At 38.1% G+C, this 20348-nt stretch overlaps 1 protein-coding gene and 1 non-coding gene across 2 annotated transcripts; one reads left to right on the top strand and one right to left on the bottom strand.

Annotated features, from left to right (window-relative positions):
* Positions 1-648: 648 nt before the first annotated feature.
* Positions 649-12459, top strand: DEFB125 (defensin beta 125). Its single transcript, XM_027620751.1, has 2 exons — positions 649-706; positions 12167-12459. Exons 1-2 carry the CDS (start codon positions 649-651, stop codon positions 12457-12459), a joined length of 351 nt encoding a protein of 116 aa, XP_027476552.1.
* A 7139-nt stretch (positions 12460-19598) lies between these two features.
* On the bottom strand, positions 19599-19670 carry TRNAQ-CUG. Its single transcript has one exon. It is a non-coding gene; the product is annotated as a tRNA-Gln (tRNA).
* Between the last annotated feature and the right edge of the window lie 678 nt (positions 19671-20348).

Below are 20348 nucleotides of genomic sequence, written 5' to 3'. Positions count from 1 at the left end.
GACACATAATCAATGGAACATAATACAGAATCAAGTATGGACAACTAATTTTTGACAGATGTGCCAAAGCAATTCAATGGAGGAAGGATAGTACTTACAATAAATTGTTACTGCAAAAATCGAATATCCACAGTGAAAAAAAGTCCATCTCAAACTAAACTTTGTAACTTATACAAAAATTAATACAAAATGGATTTGATAATCATTCAGATGGAGAGAAGAATACTCTACTAGAAGTCAAAAGCTATTGGTCTGAAATAAGTGGGATCTTTATGTAGCATTCTGCTATCATCGATGTATGTTTATGGTGTTGCATACAAAGAGAGAAGTAATTGGCCCCATGTAGGGTTAAGGAGAACAATTTCTTTTGGGAATTGTTTCTTTCCATCAGACCATACACTTCCTCAGGATTATATAATTCATTTCACAAGGCCTCAGTTTCCTTTAATAGTTTCTAGAACAGAGCATTATTTTGTCATGCACACTCAATGATGCAAGTTAATGGTCTGGTGATCCGGATGGCATGGCATTCTCCCCATCTCTGGTTTATCACCCGTGATAGGCAAGTAAAGGTGACTATTTATACTCCTAGCTGGGCCAAGTGCTCTGGATTCCTCAGGACACAGAGCTTCCTCTCTCCCAGAAGCCATGAATCTCCTGATGCTGACCTTCATTATATGTGGGTTCCTAAATCTGGTGACCAAAGGTAATGGAACCCTAAAATGTAGGGATGTGGAACTAGGATGAGTTATTGACCTTGAGATTTCAGGTGTCTTGACAGGAAAAGAGGGTCTGCAGGAAAAGACTTGGGCCAATAAAAAGCCACAGAAATGCTCTCATTATGGCAGCTCCATGTCCCTACTCTCTAAGACCCTGTTGGAGGCAACAATCATGCTGGGGTATTTTCTGAGACATTTCTCCAAAGGCAAGAATTTCCTCAATCTTCTGAGCAGCCTTTTCTGGCTGTCTCTCTAACCAGTGTTAACCAGTGAACTAGTAAGCCTCTGGTATTAGATCAATATGAATGAGCTTATTCCTGCTTTTTAGTAATGCTACTTTTGGAAATTATCTACTTTTCATTGAAAAATAGTACTTGCAATTGATACAAAGTATCAAGCGCTTGATAGGTATATATGAGTTTAAGGAAAAGTACTCTCTTACCCTAGAATAACATTTCTTCAATCTTTCTTGCAGAATCTCTCTCAATCAATCAATCTTACCAATTACTTGTATATCCTAGCATATATATATATATGTACATATATATGCACATATATATGTTTACCAATCTTACCAATTACTTGTATATCCTAACACACATATATATATATATATATATATCTTAGATTTTAAAAAATACATTGTAAATGAACCATGTGGATTCTTCTGCAAGGCACTACCAGTATGTCTTAGAGATTTCTTATCAATATAGAAACACGTTATTATTATTAACAGATGCATAGAACTTATAGAGGGTGGGTGAATTTCTGATTATGAACTATTTGCTGACATTTTGAAAAGTTTTGAAATAATAAAGAAATAAACAAAGTTTTGTTCTGTTGCTCTTCCTCAGATTCTTGGATACCATGTAAATAAATGTGTAGCCTACTTTTAAATTTCTATTACATTATTAGTAGTTTCCCATATATTAAATATTTTCCAACAATGGAATTTTCAATAATTGCATAAAATATCAATGAATGGATGCTCTGCAAATTATTTATCCAATTTGATAAATGAACATTTATGTCATTAGTTTTGCTAATAAGTATATTTATGTTATATATACAAGTTATGTTCCATATAAACGTTCTTAGACATAAATCAAAATTTTTACATGAAGGATAATATTTAAAGATATAATTATTTCTATTTCACTCAGTACGAAGAAGTCAAACTTCAGATATATATTTATTGTATATTTTAATTTTTCTAAAAATTGTGTGGCTATGCCTATTTTTCCCTTTTATTTTAGGGGGTAGTTTTTATTCCTGTTGATTTATAGATTTTCCCTTATAGGTTCTGTTTTGAAATTTAACTATTTAATGTATTTGAGTTTATTTCTGTATTTTCACATGAGACAGCATTTGGTGGTTTTTACCAAGCTAAGCTGTCCATCAATGGCAATAGCTATATTTAAGTTGATGCTTTTTGATTCTGCATCTGGTATGTTTTAGAGAGAATTTCTACATGGGAAAATGTTTTGGCAAATGGCTTATATGTCTGAAATAATACAGTTGTTATTCATATTCTTTAGTTTTATGATTTTGAGATATTGGTGATGGAGGTCACAAGTTTTAACAACATAATTCCAGACTGAAGAGCTTTGAAAAAAATGACTGCTGTCATTCTAAGCAAAAATACATTCAATTATAGATTATTCCCAATTGCCATCATTTCATTGCTTAAGCCATATTCTTGGAATTATCTTTGATATTTTTAGCTGTGACATCCGTATCTATCAAAGAGTCTACTTGCAAGTTATGTCCCGATCCAACCAATCTCACCACCTCCATCGCTACCACTCTGATTCAAATCACTACCACCTCTTACCTCCTACTTCTGTAGCTTCCTCACAGGTATCTGTCCTTTTACACTTGCCTCCTGCAATCTGCCATCAAGATAGCAGACAGCACTCCCATTGGAAGTCAGATTATGTACCTCTTCTGCTCAAAACTCTGCAATGGCCCCCTCTTCACTCAGAACAATAGCCAGGGTCCTAACAGTAGCCCACCTGCTCTCCATGATCTGTCCCTTATGACCTCTCTCACTTCATCTTCTGCCATTCTAGTCCTTGCTCATTTCACTAGAGCCACAATGGTTTCAATGCTCTTCCTCAAACATGCCTGGCTTGCTCAACCCAGAGTTCTGTCTGTTTCCTCTGCTTAGAACGCCCTTGCCCCAGGTACTGTTGTAGCTAATTCCTTTACTTCCTTCAAGTTATTGTTTACTTGTCACATTCTTTTAAGCCCTATGCTAATGGGTGTTTAAGAAACTGCAACCTGGGGGTGCCTGGGTGGTACAGTCAGTTAAGTGTCTGACTCTTCGTTTCAGCTCAGTTAAGTGTCTGACTCTTCGTCGTGATCTCAGGGTCGAGAGATCAAGCCCTGCCTTGGCCTCCACGCTCAGCAGAGTCTGTTTGAGATTCTCCCTCTCCCTCTGCCCCTCCTGCCTGTGCTCTCTCTCTCTCTCTCAAATAAATACATCTTTAATTTAAAAAAAAAAAGGAAGAAAGAAACTGCAATCTGCCCCCATAACACTCCAAACAGATTCTCTCTTATTTCTGTAAACCACTTATCACCTTCTCACACATAAGATAATTTACTTGTTTTTCATTGTCTTTCTTGCCCTGGTAGAAAGTAAGCTTCATGTGACTTTGTCTGATTAGTTCACAAATGTACCTTAAGGGCCTAGAATGAAGTCTGTACTATAGTTAGGGGCTCAAACTTTGTTGAATGAGGAGCTTTCTAGAATAGGTACCCTGAAGGAAAAGAAAAATTGAGAAATAATCTTGTAGAAGCAAGAAATGAAGAAATGATGTCAAAGTTTGTCTTGGATGAAAGAAGTGGAATGTCTACATTTGAAACTTACAGAAAATTCTAACATAAGCAAAGTAAATTTGAGCCAGTAAGTAGTAAGAGAATGAATCATTGGAAAAGTGGAATAAACTTAGCCCAGGGAAGGCAATAGGAGACAAATTATGGAGAGCTTTATATATGTCAACCCATGAAAGGTGCTTTTTATATATTATTAAATTAAATCCAGAAAAGATTGTTTCGAGAATTATTTCCCCTTTCTCATATATACCAGGCTTCCTCCAATATAGAACATTTGCTCTAGCTGCTTCCTCTGCCTATAATACACTAATCTTTGCACTTTGTAGGCAATTTGATGAGAAAGATGGTCATGTTTGCTTGCTTGATAAATGATCATACAACGGAGCAGGCTAGTTTCATTTTACATTCATGTCTACATCCCACAAATGAATTATCACATTGCTCATAAATCCTACTGTATTTTTTAAGCTCATCTTCCCTCCTTCCTAGACAGCTATTTTGTACTGACCTTTCTTTAATTCTCCTGCTCTACTTTTCTATGTGCCTCTCCCTCCCAGCTTAATGACTTTATCCCACACTTCAAGATTTTAAAAATTCAAAGAGTCACATGAAAAGATGCTCAACCTCACCAATCATCAGGGAAATGCAAATCAAAACCACAATTAGATATCACCTTACAGGGGCACCTGGGTGGCTCAGTCAGTTAAACATCTGCCTTCAGCTCAGGTCATGATCCCAAGGTCCTGGGATTGAGCCCCACATCAGGCTCCCTGCTCAGTGGGGAGTCTGCTTCTCCCTCTCCCTCTGCCCCCACCCTCCACTCATGCTCTCTCTCTCTCACACATTCTCTCTCTCTCTCTCTCTCTCTCTCTCTCTCTCTATATATATATATATATATATCAAATAAATAAATAAATAATCTTAAAAAAAGATATCACCTTACACATCAGAATGGCTAAAATAAAAAAGACAAGAAATAATAAGTGCTGGTGAGGATGTGGAGAAAAAGGAACCCTTGTGCACTGTTGGTAGGAATGCAAATTGGTGCAGAAACTGTGGGAAAATAGTATGGAGGTTGCTCAAAAAATTAAAAATAGAAATACCATATAAGTTACTAATTCTACTACTGGGTATTTACCCAAAGAAAATGAAAACACTAATATGAAAAGATATATGCCCCCCTATGTTTATTGCAACATTTTTCACAATAGCCAAGATATGGAAGCAACCCAAGTATCCATCAATAGACGAATGGATGAGGAAGATGTGGTATATATATACAATGAAATATTATGCAGCCATTAAAAATGATGAGATTGTGCCATTCACAACAACATAGATAGACTGAGAGGGTATTTTGCTAAGTGAAATAAGTCAGACTGAGAAACACAAGTACTATATAGCTTCACTCATATGTGGAATCTAAAAAAATGAATAAACAAAAATTTAAAAATTAAAAAAGAACTTTTTTCTTTTTACCATGGTCAACATTCATACCAGTATGCCTCTGTATGTGTGCCTTCTCCGTCTCAATCTGCCAGATGTGATTTTGGTCCTTGCCGACTACAAAGGACTGTGACCTTTCTTGTCACATTTCCCTATTCTACATTAATCTCTCCCTTTCTACTGGTTTCTTCTTAAGTGTCTTCAAACATGCTGTTATTTCCCATTCTTCAAAACATCCCTGAAAAATGCTCACTTGGCTCCATATTATCCTCCAAGAACCTCTCTATTTTTCCACCCTTCCTCACACTAAACTTAAGAGTTTTGTCTCCAGGTGCTACTTCAACTTTTCTCATTCACATTTCACCAACTTCACTTTTGTTTCTTTTTTCCCTACCACTGGGAAACTGCTCCTCTCATGGTTACCAGTGACAATCATCATGTTCAACATAATGGACACTTCTGCACTTATCTTACTGAACTTCTCAGTAATATTTACCTACAGAAGTCCACTCATTGCTTTAAGAAACATTTTCCTCTCTTGCATAATCTATTCATATCTGAATTGATTTTCCTTGGATCCTCTTGGCATTTACCATTTTCATGCACACCAGCCTGCAACTGGCAGTTATCCTTAAAGCATGGTTGATTGCATGTGAAATAGCCCTATACAGAGCAATCCAGAAATGAGAGGGAATTATGAACTCACTCTAGGATCATCTATCAGCTATTGGCTGGCTAGATGGCAGATAAATACTCCAGCTCCTTTCATTCTCAAGAACAATAACTCTGAGGCTTGTTTCATACACTGGCTGCCAGAGTTTTCCATGGGACTATGCTCTAGTCAACCAGTGCTAACTAACTGTATAACTCACCTACTTTTGGCTTTCTCTTTTTTTTTAATTTCAAGTTTTAATTTAAATTCTAGTTAGTTAACATATATTGTAAAATTGGTTTTAGGTGTAGAATTTAGTGATTCATCACTTACATATAACACCCAGGGCTCATCACAACCGCCCTCCTTAATACCATCACCCATTTAGCCCATCCCCCCAACTCCCCTCCATCAACCCTGTTTATTCTCTATAGTTAAGGATCTCTTATTGCTTGCTTCCCTCTCTCTCTCTCTTCTTTTTTCTCCATTCCTCTATGTTCATTTGCTTTGTTTCTTAATTTCCACATATGAGTGAAATCATATGGTGTTTGTCTTTGACTGACTTATTTCACTTAACATAATACACTCTAGCTCCATCCACGTCATTGCAAATGACAAGATGTCATTCTTTTTTATGGCTGAGTAATATTCCATTGTGTATAGCTATACTTCAACTTCTTTATCCATTCATCAGTTGATGGATGTTTGGGTTCTTTCCATAATTTGGCTATTTTGATAACGTTGCTATAAACATTGGGGTGCATATGCCCCTTCAAATCAGTATTTTTGTATCCTGTGGGTAAATACCTAGTAGTGCAATTGTTGGGTCACAAAATAGTTCTATTTTTAAATTTTTGAGGAACCTCCACACTGTTTTCTAAGGTGGCTGCACCAGTTTGCATTCCCACCAATAGTGTAAGAGAGTTCCCCTTTCTCCGCATCCTTGCCAACATCTGTTGTTTCCTGAGTTGTTAATTTTAGCCATTCTGACTCTGTGAGGTGGTATCTCACTGTGGTTTTTTTAAGATTTTATTTATTTATTTGACAGAAAAAGAGAGCAAGAGAGCACAAACAGGGGGGTTGCTGCAGAGGGAGATGGAGAAGCAGACTCCCTGATGAGCAGGGAGCCCAATGCCAGGCTCGATCCCAGGACCCTGAGATCATGACTTGAACCAAAGGAAGACGCTTAACCAACTGAGCCACCCAGGCATCCTTCTCACTGTGGTTTTGATGCTGAGTGATGTTGAACCTTTTTTCATGTATCTTCTTTGGAGAAATGTCTGTTCATGTCTTCTGCCCATTTCTTGACTGGATTATTTGTTTTTTAGGATGTTGAGTTTCATAAGTTCTTAATAGATTTTGGATACTAGCTCTTTATATCATATGACATTTGCAAATAACTTCTCCCATTCCATAGGTTGCCTTTTAGTTTTGCTGACTATTTCCTTTGCTGTGCAAAAGCTTTTCATCTTAATGAAGTCCCAATAGTTAATTTTTGCTTTTATTTCTCTTGCCTTTGGAGATGTGTCTAGAAAGAAGTTGCTGCAGCCGAGGTCAAAGGGGCTGCTGCCTTGTTCTCCTCTAGGATTTTGATGGATTCCTGTCTCACATTTAGGTCTTCCATCCATTTTGAGTTATTTTTGTGTATGGTGTAAAAAAGTGGTCCAGTTTCATTCTTCTGAATGTGGCTGTCCAATTTTCCCAATAAGTTTTGCTGAGGAGACTGTCTTCTTTCTTTTAGATATTCTTTCCTGCTTTGTCAAAGATTAGTTGACCATAGAGTTGAGTGTCCATTTCTGGGCTTTCTCTTCTGTTCCATTGATCTATGTATCTGTCTTTGTGCCAGTACCATACTGTCTTGATGATTTCAGCTTTGTAATATAGATTGAAGTACGGAATTGTGATGCCTCCAGCATTGCTTTTCTTTTTCAACATTACTTTGACTAGTTGGGGTCTTTCCTGGTTCCATATAAATTTTAGGATTGTTTGTTCCAACTCTATGAAAAATGCTGATGGTATTTTGATAGGCATTGCATTGAATGTGTAGATTGCTTTGGGTAGCATAAACATTTTCACAATATTTGTTCTTCCAACCCATGAGCATGGAATGTTTTTCTATTTCTTGTGTCTTCCTCAATTTCTTTCATAAGTGTTCTATAGTTTTCAGACTACAGATCCTTTACCTCTTTGGTTAGGTTTATTCCTAGGTATCTTATGGTTTTGGGTGCAACCGTAAATGGGATCGATTCCTTGGTTTCTCTTTCTTATGCCTCATTGTTAATGTATAGAAATGCAACTGACTTCTTTGCATTGATTTTATGCTCTGCAACTTCGCTGAATTCCTGTATCAGTTCTAGTAATTTTTTGCTGGAGTCTTTTAGGTTTACTACATAGAGTAGCATGTCGTCTGCAAAGAGTGAGAGTTCGACTTCTTCTTTGCCAATTTGGATGCCCTTTATTTCTTTTTGTTGTCTGAGTGCTGAGGCTAGGACTTCCAGTACTATGTTGAACAACAGTGGTGACAGTGGTCATCCCTGTTGTGTTCCTGATCTTAGAGGAAAAGCTCTCAGTTTTTCCCCATTGAGGATGATATTCACTGTGGATTTTTCATATGTGGCTTTTATGATATTGAGGTATGTTCCCTCTATCCCCACATGGCAGAGAGTTTATCAAGAAAGCATGCTGTATTTTGTCAAATGCTTTTTCTGCATCTATTGAGAGGATCATATGGTTCTTGTCCTTTCTTTTTATTAATGTGGTGTATCACATTGATTGATTTGCAGATGTTGAACCAACCTTGCAGCCCAGGAATAAATCCCACCTGGTCATGGTGAATAACTCGTTTAATGTACTGTTGGATCCTATTAGTATCTGGGTGAGAATTTTTGCATCCATGTTCATCAGGGATATTGGTCTGTAATTCTCCTTTTTAGTGGAGTCTTTGTCTGGTTTTGGGATCAAGGTAATGCTGGCCTCATAGAAAGAGTTTGGAAGTTTTCCTTCCATCTCTATTTTTTTAAACAGTTTCATAAGAATAGGTATTAATTCTTCTTTAAATGTTTGGTAGAATTCCACTGGGAAGCCATCCAGCCCTGGACTCTTGTTTGTTGGTAGATTTTTGATTAGTGATTCAATTTCTTTCCTGGTTATGGGTCTGTTCAGATTTTCTATTTCTTTCTGTTTCAGTTTTGGTAGTTTATACATTTCTAGGAATGCATCCATTTCTTCCAAATTGCCTAATTTGTTGGCATATATTTGCTCATAATATTCTCTTATAAATGTTTGTATTTCTTCACTGTTGGTTGTGATCTCTCCTCTTTCATCCATGATTTTATTTACTTGGGTCTTTTCTCTTCTCTTTTTGATGAGTCTGGCTAGGGCTTTATGGACACATCCATGTATTTGTATTCCTTCCAAATTTTCTCTTGTGACTGAGTTCAAATTTTAAAGTATCGTGGTCTGAAAATATTCATGGTATAATCTCAATCTTTTTGTACCAGTTGAGACCTGTGTTTCAGCCTGACTAGTTTTCAGTTCTTTTATCTCTGCAGTAAAGGATTCTCTAGTATCTTCTATACTTTTCTCAAGCCCAGCTGTTATCCTTATGATTGTTTTAAATTCTGGTTCAGGCATATTACTTATATCGTTTTGATTAGATCCCTGGCCATGACCTCTTCCTGTTCTTTCTTTTGGGGTGAATTCCTCCATCTTGTCATTTTCTCTCAGTCACTGTTCTTTTGTGTGCTAGGAAAGCCTGTTATATTTCCTGCTCTTGAGAGTAATGCCTATATTAAGAAGAGTTCCAATACTGTCCAGGGCCTGATGCTGCTGAAAGCATTTCAGAGTGTGCACTCTGCTATTGTGTTTTGCTTGCTCTTTCTCTCAGGTCAGTTCTCTTCGGAGTTTCTCCCTACCTGCAGTGGGGAGTGTTTGGACGTTGTCCACTGTGTGGCAAGTTTTAGCTAGGTGTGTTTTGGTCTACTTGTTAAAAGAGGCTAGATCCTATTTCCCCTAGAGCTGAAGATTTGCGGCACTCTATGATCAGTAGACTTGGTGCATGCAAGGGGTTTGTGCTGGTCTTGTGGGGGAGAGGCCTGCTTCATTGGTTCTCAGGCTGACTTGCTCTAGTAAAGATGCACCTGCAGGGCACAGAGGGGCCGGGCTTGGTGTAGGTGGCTCCAGTCTCCACTGTTGCTCACTGAAGTCAGTCTGTTTGCTGATGGGCAGGGTGAAAAATGGCATTGACTTGCTCTCTAGTCCCTGGAGAGGGGAGTTTGTGCCTGCCACTGTTCAGGAAGCCCTTACAGAAGTGTGAATAATCTCCCCCTCATGCATTCCAGGCTTCTATCAGAACCTTGCCTTCACCCTGTCTATGTCCAAGATGTCTCCCTACCTGGTGGCACAGTGCTCCTTTGTTTTATCTCAGGCGAGTGGCTGGGTTTCAAAACTCCAAATTTTAGGGATCTGGTGTCATGTGGACTGGTGCTGATCCTCTGGGGGTGGGTCTTGCTGCACCGTGGCTGATGCCAGTTTGTCCCAGAAAAGTGGTTGCACTACTGTACAGGGGCTCGGAGTTTATGGTACCTTCAGCAGGTGCTTCTGTTGCCATGCTAATTAGCAGGGCTGCTCAATAGTTCCCACCATCTCTTTTGTCCACTGAGAGGCAGTGCCACCTCTCCCAAATGCACTCCAAGAAGGGGAACGGTCTCTCCAGTGCCATCCAGAGGATCCTAAAATCACACTGTCTGCTCCCAGGCCTCTGCCCTCCATCCCCACAGGAGCACCGCAAAGCCTGGCAGGCACGATCCCCTCGATGGCATGGACTTCTAAAACTTCTGATTTTGAGCTCCACTGCTTTTAAAAACTTACGATAATCAGCCCCTCTCCTTTTCCCAGTCAATTGTTTTGGAGTAGTTTTCTTGTGCAATACCCTGTGCACTGCTTTCTCTTTTTCTTTCCCTCTCTCTCTCCATGCTCAGAGCTCCCTCCCCTTTTAGTACCCACAAATCTTTTCTCCCTTAAATCAGCTCCCTGCAGCTCCTCCCTTCCACAGTGTGGCTGTTTTTCTCCCTCTAGATGTGAGGTTTGTTCTCTCAGTCCTCAGATCGAGTTCTTAGGTGTTCAGAATGATTTGATATTTATCTAGCTGTGTTTGAGGGATGAGGCAAGCATAGGTCCCCCACTACTCCACCATTTTAACTCCTTCTAGCTCTTTTTTACTTTCTTACTTCCCTAACTATCCCACTTCTAAACTGATTTAGGAGGGAGGAGAATGCCTCTCAATTCAATTATTATACTCAAATTTTTTCCCAAGGTCTGCTTTGGGAGAAACTAATCTAATTCTCTAGTGCCCCATTCTCTTGTTTTGTTCATATGGTTGTTCCTTTTGAGTCTTTTCCTCCTATTTGAGCTCTCAATATTGACACTCACCCGAATTTAATCTTGGCCCCCTTTTATCCCATGTTATTCCAACTACTGTACTTTATCCATTACGCAGTTTTAAATATCTATAAGCAATGATTCCAAAATTTGCATCTAGAGTCCAAATTTATCTGCTGAGATCCTACGGGTATGTTCCACTGCCTTCTTGACACCCTAGGTATATTACATGTTATATGCCCTGAAGCAAATATTTGAGCCCACCTCTTTCTCTTCCTTCCAAATCTTGTTCTTTTCTCAGTTTACTATTCTGTGAATAGTGAGCACCATTAATCTTCCCTATCTCAACAGAAATATAATAATGTACTTTGATTCCTCCATCCTCCTCTGACCTTATATCCAAGCAACCAATGTCTTAAATCAGTCCTCTTCTTTCCACAGCTCTTGAAGCCCAGTTCCAGCCACCATTATGTCTTACCTAGCCAATGTTTCTAACATGCCTTCCTGATTCTATTATTTCTTTTCCCTAATATAATTTCCACATAAAATCCAAACTAATGATCTAAATCATAAATTAGGTCAGACTATGTTTTGAAACAAAAATGCTTAATAATGGCCTAATCTGAGTGGGGGATGGCATTGCCATTTCAAGCTCATTTCATCTCTTTCTCCTTTGCTCTTTGCACATTACACTTCAGACTCAATCAGCTTTCTCCAGATATCTTCTCCAGATACACAATGCAGCTTCTCAGCAGTGAGACTGACCATTTGCTGGTCTTTTTCTGAAACAATCTCTGCCTCCTGTGTACCTGGCTGGCTCCTTCCATCCTTCTTGCCTTGGCTTAAATATCAGCTCTACATAGGTCTCCCTCTCTGTCTCTCTTTCTTCCTCCTCCTCCTTCCTTCTTCTGCTTTCCTTCTTTCTCTCTCTCCCCATCCCCCCCATTTCCTTGATGGCATATGACACAATATTTAATATATAGTTTCAGTTTTCTCTTTTGTCCCCCAATGGCTTGTAGTATTTATCATATTAGTCTAGATGGGAGTAGCAATAGTTGTCAAAATTTTGAATTAATGCTTACCACATTGTTGCTAGAGTCAAAAACTTGACCTACTCGTTTATTCCCTGCAGCTGGCTGGAAAGTTGAAAGATGTTGGAAGAATAATATAGGACACTGCAGAAAACGATGCTTTCATGTTGAGAGGTACAAGCTTCTTTGTATGAACAAGCTAACATGCTGCATTCCCATAAAAGAAGATCACGGATACACTAAAATACCACCACGTCTTATACCCTTTGAAGAAGAGATAACTACTGATATTAATACTTGGGAATTTTTTTCAAATTCCCCTGCTTCTTTTTTGAATGATGAGTTCATACCTGACTCAACCAAACCCACAGAAAGCCTAGTAACTGAGACCTAAAAGAAGTTTCTTCCCAAGCTTTGGCACATCCTCTTGAGACCATTAATGGTACAAATTAACATTTCATCTGGGTATGGGACACTAGAGATAAGCATTGGGAGTAGTATCCAGGGAGCCAATTCTATTGATGTTATTTCCCCAGGGACAATTCTACTGGGGATTGGATGGCATGTAGATGGACATAATGCTATTGCCAAGATAAGCACCAAGAGTGGAAATGTGTAAAGGGAAGTGCATAAGAAGATACAGGAGTTCTCTTTATTGGGCTGAAATTCTTTATCTGTCTTCCTCCGATGTATTAAAATATACTGGTCTCAAGAGAACATCTGTGTGTCTGTGTATTTTTCCAGACCAAAAAACAAAAATAAAAACAAAACAAAATGAAGACCACAGTTTGGAGCTGCCTTTATGGTTGAGACAAGGATTTTGACTTTAATAATCCCTGAACCACTACTATCATATACAGAGGAACCTATGAAGGTACAGAAAAAGTTTCAGACAAGTCCCTTTCCCACACTCGCCACCCCTTTTATTGTAAGTTAAGAGTTTAAATCCCTATCTGTATCATTAGGCCAATTTTTGTTTAAGGCTTCAACTAGAAACTAATCAACTAGAAACTTCAACTAGAAACTAGAAACTAATCCAGTTATAGTTAGAAACCACTTCATTCTCCACAAATATTGATTTAACTAGATAGAGATGGTAGTTAGAAACCACCTCATTCTGCACAAATACTAATTTAACTAGAGATGAGAGTGGGACTTGCCTTGAGAGCATCATATGAAATTAAAAGGTGCATCACAAATTCTACTTATCTTTCCAATGAAAAGTCCAACTTCCCACTATAGTGATCTCACATCATGCCTCTCCAGATCTTCATCTTGTCCACAAATGCTTGTTGTATGTAGGGTTTCTATGCTTTGTGTGTCTAGATACATGTGAGTGTTGTTTGGTGACTGATGAGTCAGTGAGTTAACTCTGATATCACAGAAATGCAGTTATTAACTATAAAGTTGATTAATTGTTAATGTATTGGCTAAGTCTGGGGTGCTACTGAAAGCCACAGCCTCAAGTGCATAAATGTCTCAGAATCAAGAAGGCTTTTTCCTCTAATTCTTTTTATTTTATCTAAGTCAAGTTGCCAGTGACTGTAACTGCAGTTTGGATATTGGCCATCAGATCACTGACCTTTCAAGGGACCTCTATTCCAGTAGATCATAGACCCCCTGTTAGGTTGACAAACCATCTTTGTTTGGGACTGAAGGTTTTCCCAGAATACAAGAATTAGAGTGCCAATATCAAGAAAGTCTTTAGCAAACTGGAACAAACTGATCACCTTCTCTCTGCCTAAATTTCTCTTCTCTATTTCTTTGCATAGCTGACACCTAAATCACAAAGGTCATGTGTTGACTCTTCACAGAGGCATCCTTTCACTATGAAGGCCTCCCTAGACCACCAGTCTGCCTCAGCCTACTCTTTTTCCACATCTTTGCTTCAAATATCATCTCCTTAGAAACAATCCTTGGCAATGAGACCACTCCTCACTACTCTGTATTATTTTCTTCCTATCACTTAAGTCCTTTGAAATTATTTTGTATATTTCTTCATTCTCCTACTGAATTATTGAGTTATTTACTTATTTATGGACTATCATCATGACCATAATGTCCATATAGTCCTAACACCTTGATCTTATTCTTGGCTATGTCTCAAGCTGCTAGACCAGTGTCTTGCACATTGTAAATGCTCAATATAAACTTGAGAACATATGGTTCATGCAATCATCTCAATAAATATTAGAAAGTCACACAATATAAACCAGTAGTCTTCAAACTGGGATACCAGCCTCAAAAAGGTTTTCCAAGGTGTACACATTGAGAATTTAAGGGAATCCATTTTTAGACCCTCGATTTCTGAATGTCTTATCATGCTCAGAACATTCTTAACAGGCTCTTCTTTTCTACCTCCACTTTCTCATTTTCTCTTCTTCCACTCTGAAAAGAAAATATACTTCTCACCCGTCCTTTATTTGACAGTCATGGATTGCCCAGAATGGACAAACTTCCAGGTGTCAAATCGGTGGATAACTGAAATACTGCTGCTGGTGTTCAGAAGGTGAGTAATCATAGACTTTGGGTAATAAATCCTTTGGAAATCCAAGCAACTGAAAATTTTTTGTTTACCAAAACAATGACACCAGGAAGAATTAAGCTAATGGTGGATAAAGCTTTGAAATTAAGCTTTTCTGAAGCTTAATAATAGCTTACTAAGGAATTTTTGGCATATAATTTGTAAGGAGTTGAAAAAACTGTGTGATCTATCATCTATCTATCTATCTATCTATCTATCTATCTATCTATCTATCTACTATCTAATGCCTAATCTTCCAACTTTCACATTTACCTATTGATGTGAGTTTCAGTGTTTACATTTTTCAAAGTAAAACATGGAAAAAAGTTGATGCTGGTCTTCATCTCACTCCAGTAAAAAGAAATATTCATCTATGTATTCATAAACTAATAGAAAGAAAGTACCATCTGTTTACTAAAGATATGCATTTGTAGTAAAACAAAAAGTTATTTTTGGTTAATAATTATTTTTCATGTTTGATAACACGCTTATGCATCTTTAATCAATTTTGTTCCAAATATTGCAATGATGACTCAATCTTGAATATGTTGTTAAAAATGTAGAGTTTTAGGGCACCTGGGTGACTCAGTCGGTTAGGCATCTGCTACCGGCTCAGCTCATGATCTCAGGGTCCTGGGATCAAGCCTCTGCTGAGCAGGGAGCCTAGTTCTCCCTCTCTGCCCCTCCCTCTGGCTTGTGCTAGCACTCTCTTTCTCTCTCTCAAACAAATAAATAAAATCTTTAAAAACGTGATGAGCACTGGGTGTTATACTCAACTAATGAATCGTTGAACACTACATTAAAAACTAATGATGTACTGTATGTTGGCTAACTGAACATAATAAAAAAATAATATGAGAAAATGCAAAAAAAACCCCCAAAATCTTAAAAAAATTTAGGGCTTTATGTTCATCGAGATTTTATAATAAATTACAATATATATCCATGTTTTGTGAGGAGAGTGGAATAAAAACTTAAACTTGTGGAATAAAAGCTTTAGAGGAAAAAATGATGTAATGCTTCCAATTGCTTTAAAAAAGCTTTTTTATATATTCATTAAATGGATAATTGTCATTGTTACGTATTCAGACTGAATTAAAAAGTTAAATTATAATTTTACATGTCAATGTTTATAATACACCAACAATCATATCTTTTTATTATATACACTTATGATGTAATATCTTATTTTCCAATGTTAAGTTGTGTTAGGAAAACTGCACCCTCAAAATTCAAAAAAGTTTGGAGGTCACTCCTAAAACTTGATATAAGGCTTCAAACATTACCTGGTATAGAGTGATGATGATTCTTTCACTACATCAATCATTCAGTTTTTCTAAACTTCCTAGATATTCCATTCTCATGAATATAGGTTTTCTTCATCATTCATCATAATAACTTTTGTTTTCTTTTTATCTTTGTCCTTAAGGATTCCCTGTAGCTCAATAACCCATCACTTCCCTATATGGGAATTTACCTCCAAATTGCTGCTATCTTCATATATAAACATAATACTTGCATTTGGTTCCTTTTTGTACCATTTCCAGCTCCAGTCTGAAATTCCCCATCTCTTGAGCTTATGCTGTCCATGTTACATATATGATTTGATATGTTAGATATATGATATATATTTCCTCCGTTCTCTGGGTTTCTTTTTCATCTTACTGATAGTGTCTTAAAATATAACACTTTTGGGAGTGCCTAGGTGGCTCAGTCAGTTGAGTGTCCGACTCTTCCTTTCAGCTCAGGTCGTGATCTCAGGGTTGTGGGATCAAGCCCTATGCTGGGCTCCACAGTCAGCAAGGAGTCTGCTTGGGATTCTTTCTCTCTCCCTCTGCCCCTCCCCACCTCTAAAAGAAATAAAAGATTCTTAAAAATGTAAAATATAGATGTATTAGTATTTGTTTAATACATTCAGGTGCTCCAATGTTGGTTGTATATATATTTACAATTGTCATATCTTCTTGATGTATTGACATCGTTATCATTATATAATGGCCTTCTGTGTTTCTTGTTACCATTTTTGGCTTACAGCCTCCACTCACACTTTCCTGATTTCTGCTTGCATGAAATAATCCCCTCACTTTGAGCACATGTGTGTTCTTAAACCTGAAGTGGGTCTCTTGTAGGCAGCATATAGTTGGGTCTGTTTTTTTAAAATAGCCATTTAGGCACTTTGTGCCTTTTGATTGGTGAATTAAATCCATTTATCTTTGGAGTAATTGTTGATATGTAAGAACTTACTAATGCATCCTATTGATTGCTTTCTGGTTCTTTCATATTTCCATTGCTCCTTTTCTCCTCTGTTTCTGACTACTCTTGTAAACTGATGATTTTCCATGGTGGAATGCTCTGTTCTCCCCCTTCTCCTTCCTTTTTTTTTTATCCTTCATGAACCTACTTTGGATGTTTATTTTGTGGTTATCTTGAGGCTTACATAAAACATCTCATAGACAAAACAGTCCATTATATGCTGAAAGCAACTTAATCTTCATTCACCTATAAGTCTCCTCCCCTTTTATATTTTTGATGTCACAATTTACCTCTTTTATGCTGTCAATTCATTAAAAATTATAGTAACTATAGTTATTTTTAAATTTAATATATTATGTTCAATTAGCCAACACAGTTATTTTTAATACTCTTTTCCTTTAACCTTTATACTATAGTTAAGTGGTTCATACACCATCTTATTATAAAATTAGAGTTTTCTATATCTGACTAACATTTTCTACCTTTAGCAGTGTGTTGTGTACTCTCATATGTTGTCATGGCGCTGATCAGCATCTTTTCATTTCAACTTGAAGAACCCCTATCAGCATTTCTTACAAGGCAGGTCCAGTGGTGAAGAACTCCTTCAACTTTTGTTTGTCTGGGAAAAGTCTTTATTTCTACCTCATATCTGAAGGACAATTTTGTCAGATATTCTTGGCTGGCAATTTTAAATCTTTCATCACTTGGCATGTCACTCCACTGTCTCCTTAGGGTTTCTACTGAGAAATCTGCTGACAGCTAATCGGGTTTCTTTTGTAGATTATACACTCTTCATTCACTGGTTGCCTTTTGGGATTCTCTTTATATCTTTGATTTTGAATAGTTTTATTATATTGTGTTTTGGAGGTCTTTTGGCCCTGAGATAATAGGGTGATCTATTATAGCTTTGTGACTATGGATGGTCAAGTTTTCCCCAAGTTTGGGCAGTTTTCCGCCATCATTTCTTTAGGTTTTCTGTCCCCTTCTTCTTCCCTTCTCTCTCTAGCATCCCTGTTATTCCAATATTTCCCCTTTGATTCAGTCCCATAGAACATACAAGTTTTCTTCACTTTATTCTTTTTCCTTTGTTCTCTTCTGTGTTCAAAATTCCTATCTTCCTATCTAAAATTCCTATCTAATAAGATCTTCCATCTGCTCTCTTCTCAAAAAGATGTTCTCTATTATATTCTTCATTTAATTCACTGAATTCTTTAGTTCCAGAATTTCTGTTTGGGTCTTTTTTAGTATCAATCTCTTTGATAAAGAGCTCATTTTGTTCATTTTTCCCCCCAATATCATTGAACTGTCTAAGTTTTCTTGTAGCTCATTAAGTTTCTTCAAAACAGCTATTTTGAATTCTTTATCAGCTAGATTGCAGTATTGTCTAGTTTTGAGCTCAGTTGTTGGAGAATTATGGATATCTTACAGTGATGGCATATTTCTTTGATTCTTCACGTTCCTGCATTTTTCACTGCTGCCTTCACATGCGAAGCAGCAGAAACCTCCTTAAATCTCTACTGGTTGTCTTCCCATGTGGTACTGTTCCTTGGTGTTGGTTCAACTGGTTTTCCTAGGTTGTGTATGGGTAGACCAGCTCTGCCTTTCTTGTTCCATCTTGTGGCAGAATTCTTTTTTTCATAAATTTTTTTTGAAGATTTTATTTATTTGACAGAGAGAGACACAGCGAGAGAGGGAACACAGCAGGGGGAGTGGGAGAGGGAGAAGCAGGCTTCCCGTGGAGCAGGGAGCCCGATGCGGGCCTCGATCCCAGCACTCTGGGATCATGACCTGAGCCAAAGGCAGACACTTAACGACTGAGCCACCCAGGCGCCCCTTGTGGCAGAATTCTTAAGCTTTTATTGTTTTCTCTTGTTATAACTCACCAGTCTGGCTGCTGGAAACCTCCCTTTAGTTTCCAGAAGGTGGCACTGTGGCTCGTGGTTTCTCCTTACCCACATAAACATGTACCTGAACTACTGTCGCTGCCACACAAAGATCTATCTGGCTGCAGAGTGGGGGAGGTGTGGGCTTAGCACTGGGGCATTGTGGGTGCCTGTGGACCAGGTGAGGCAATCTTCCAGTGGGACACTCCCAGAGGTTTTTGCGCAGACTTCCTACTGAAGTCTAAAAGCAGTCAGCAGGAACTGCTTTCTCTATGGCCTTTTGATATTCTTATCTGCTCTCTTCCTTGTCTCTTCCCTTCCCCCTGGCATGGGAGTCCTGCCCCAGTACTCTGGGTTCTAATGAAAAGAAGCAAGTTACTCCAGCCATGACCCATACAACTGGGGTAGCCGGGCACTAACTCACTGCTCTCCACCTCCTCGGTGGGAGATGTCCCCAACACTGCACAGTTTAGCCCTGTGCAGTGTCACCCTAGGTGGCTCTCATGGAATTCCTCTCCACTGTGTCCAAACTCCTATTCTTCCCTCTCTGCCATTCTCCCCAGGAGTTTCCCTGTAGCCTAAACCCAGGCAACTGTTTTGTGTTTTTTTGTTTGTTTGTTTTTTGTAATGCAAGTGCCTGACTTAAGGTTTGATTGCTGAGGCATCCACTTCAGCAATGGCTATCTCTAATAAACACACTGCCAGCCACAGAGCTAGAAAAAGAGCCACTACCCCCACCCCCTTCACTGAGGTTCCTTTGTTTTAGAGATCTTGGTTGATTTCAATAACTGACCACTTGGGACACTAGTTTTTTTCTCTTCCTGTGCTTTACCTTTTTTTTTTTTTAGTTTTATTTATTTAAGTAATCTCTACAACCCAACATGGGGCTCGAACTCACGACTTGAGATCCAGAGTCACACACTCTTCCCACTGAGTCAGCCAGGTGTTCATAATATCCTAGACCCCAACCCTCAACCCAAATAAAAGCAGAACCCCACACCCCTGTGCACACTCTCTCTCTAGCCATGACTTCCCTGTGTGGCCTCAGATGTGCTATATAATTTCCATGCCCTATAAGTAATAAAACTTTATTTTTTCAAAGTTTCCTGATAGTTATTGCTAAAGGACATCTTGCAATCATAACCACAAGGGCTGGTCCAACCACAACACCAGTTACTGATAGGCTGAGACTGGCACACAATACACCTTCAGGCAGGTAGATTTCTACAAGTTCTCTATAGATTGGTTTGCAATTTCTAGACTATCATATAAGTGACATTGGTCTTGGCAATGATTTTTAAAATATGACACCAAAAGAACAAGCAACAGAAGCAAAAATTAACAAGTGGGACTATTCAAACTTAAAAACTTCTGCACAGCAAAAGAAATGATCAACAAAATGAGAACAGCAACCTACAGAATAGGAGAAAATATTTGCAAACCAGTATCAGATAAAGAGTTAATAATCAAAATATATAAAGAACACACAAAACTCAATAACAGAAAAATAAACAATCTAATTTTAAAATGGGAAGAGGATAAAATAGACATTTTTCCAAAGAATACATCCAAATGGACAACAGACACATGAAAAGATGCTTAACACCAATAATCAGGGAAATG

This window comes from Zalophus californianus, chromosome 8 (genome assembly GCF_009762305.2).
Source record: "Zalophus californianus isolate mZalCal1 chromosome 8, mZalCal1.pri.v2, whole genome shotgun sequence".
Lineage (NCBI taxonomy): Eukaryota > Metazoa > Chordata > Mammalia > Carnivora > Otariidae > Zalophus > Zalophus californianus.
This window is presented reverse-complemented; position numbering and strand designations above follow the sequence as displayed.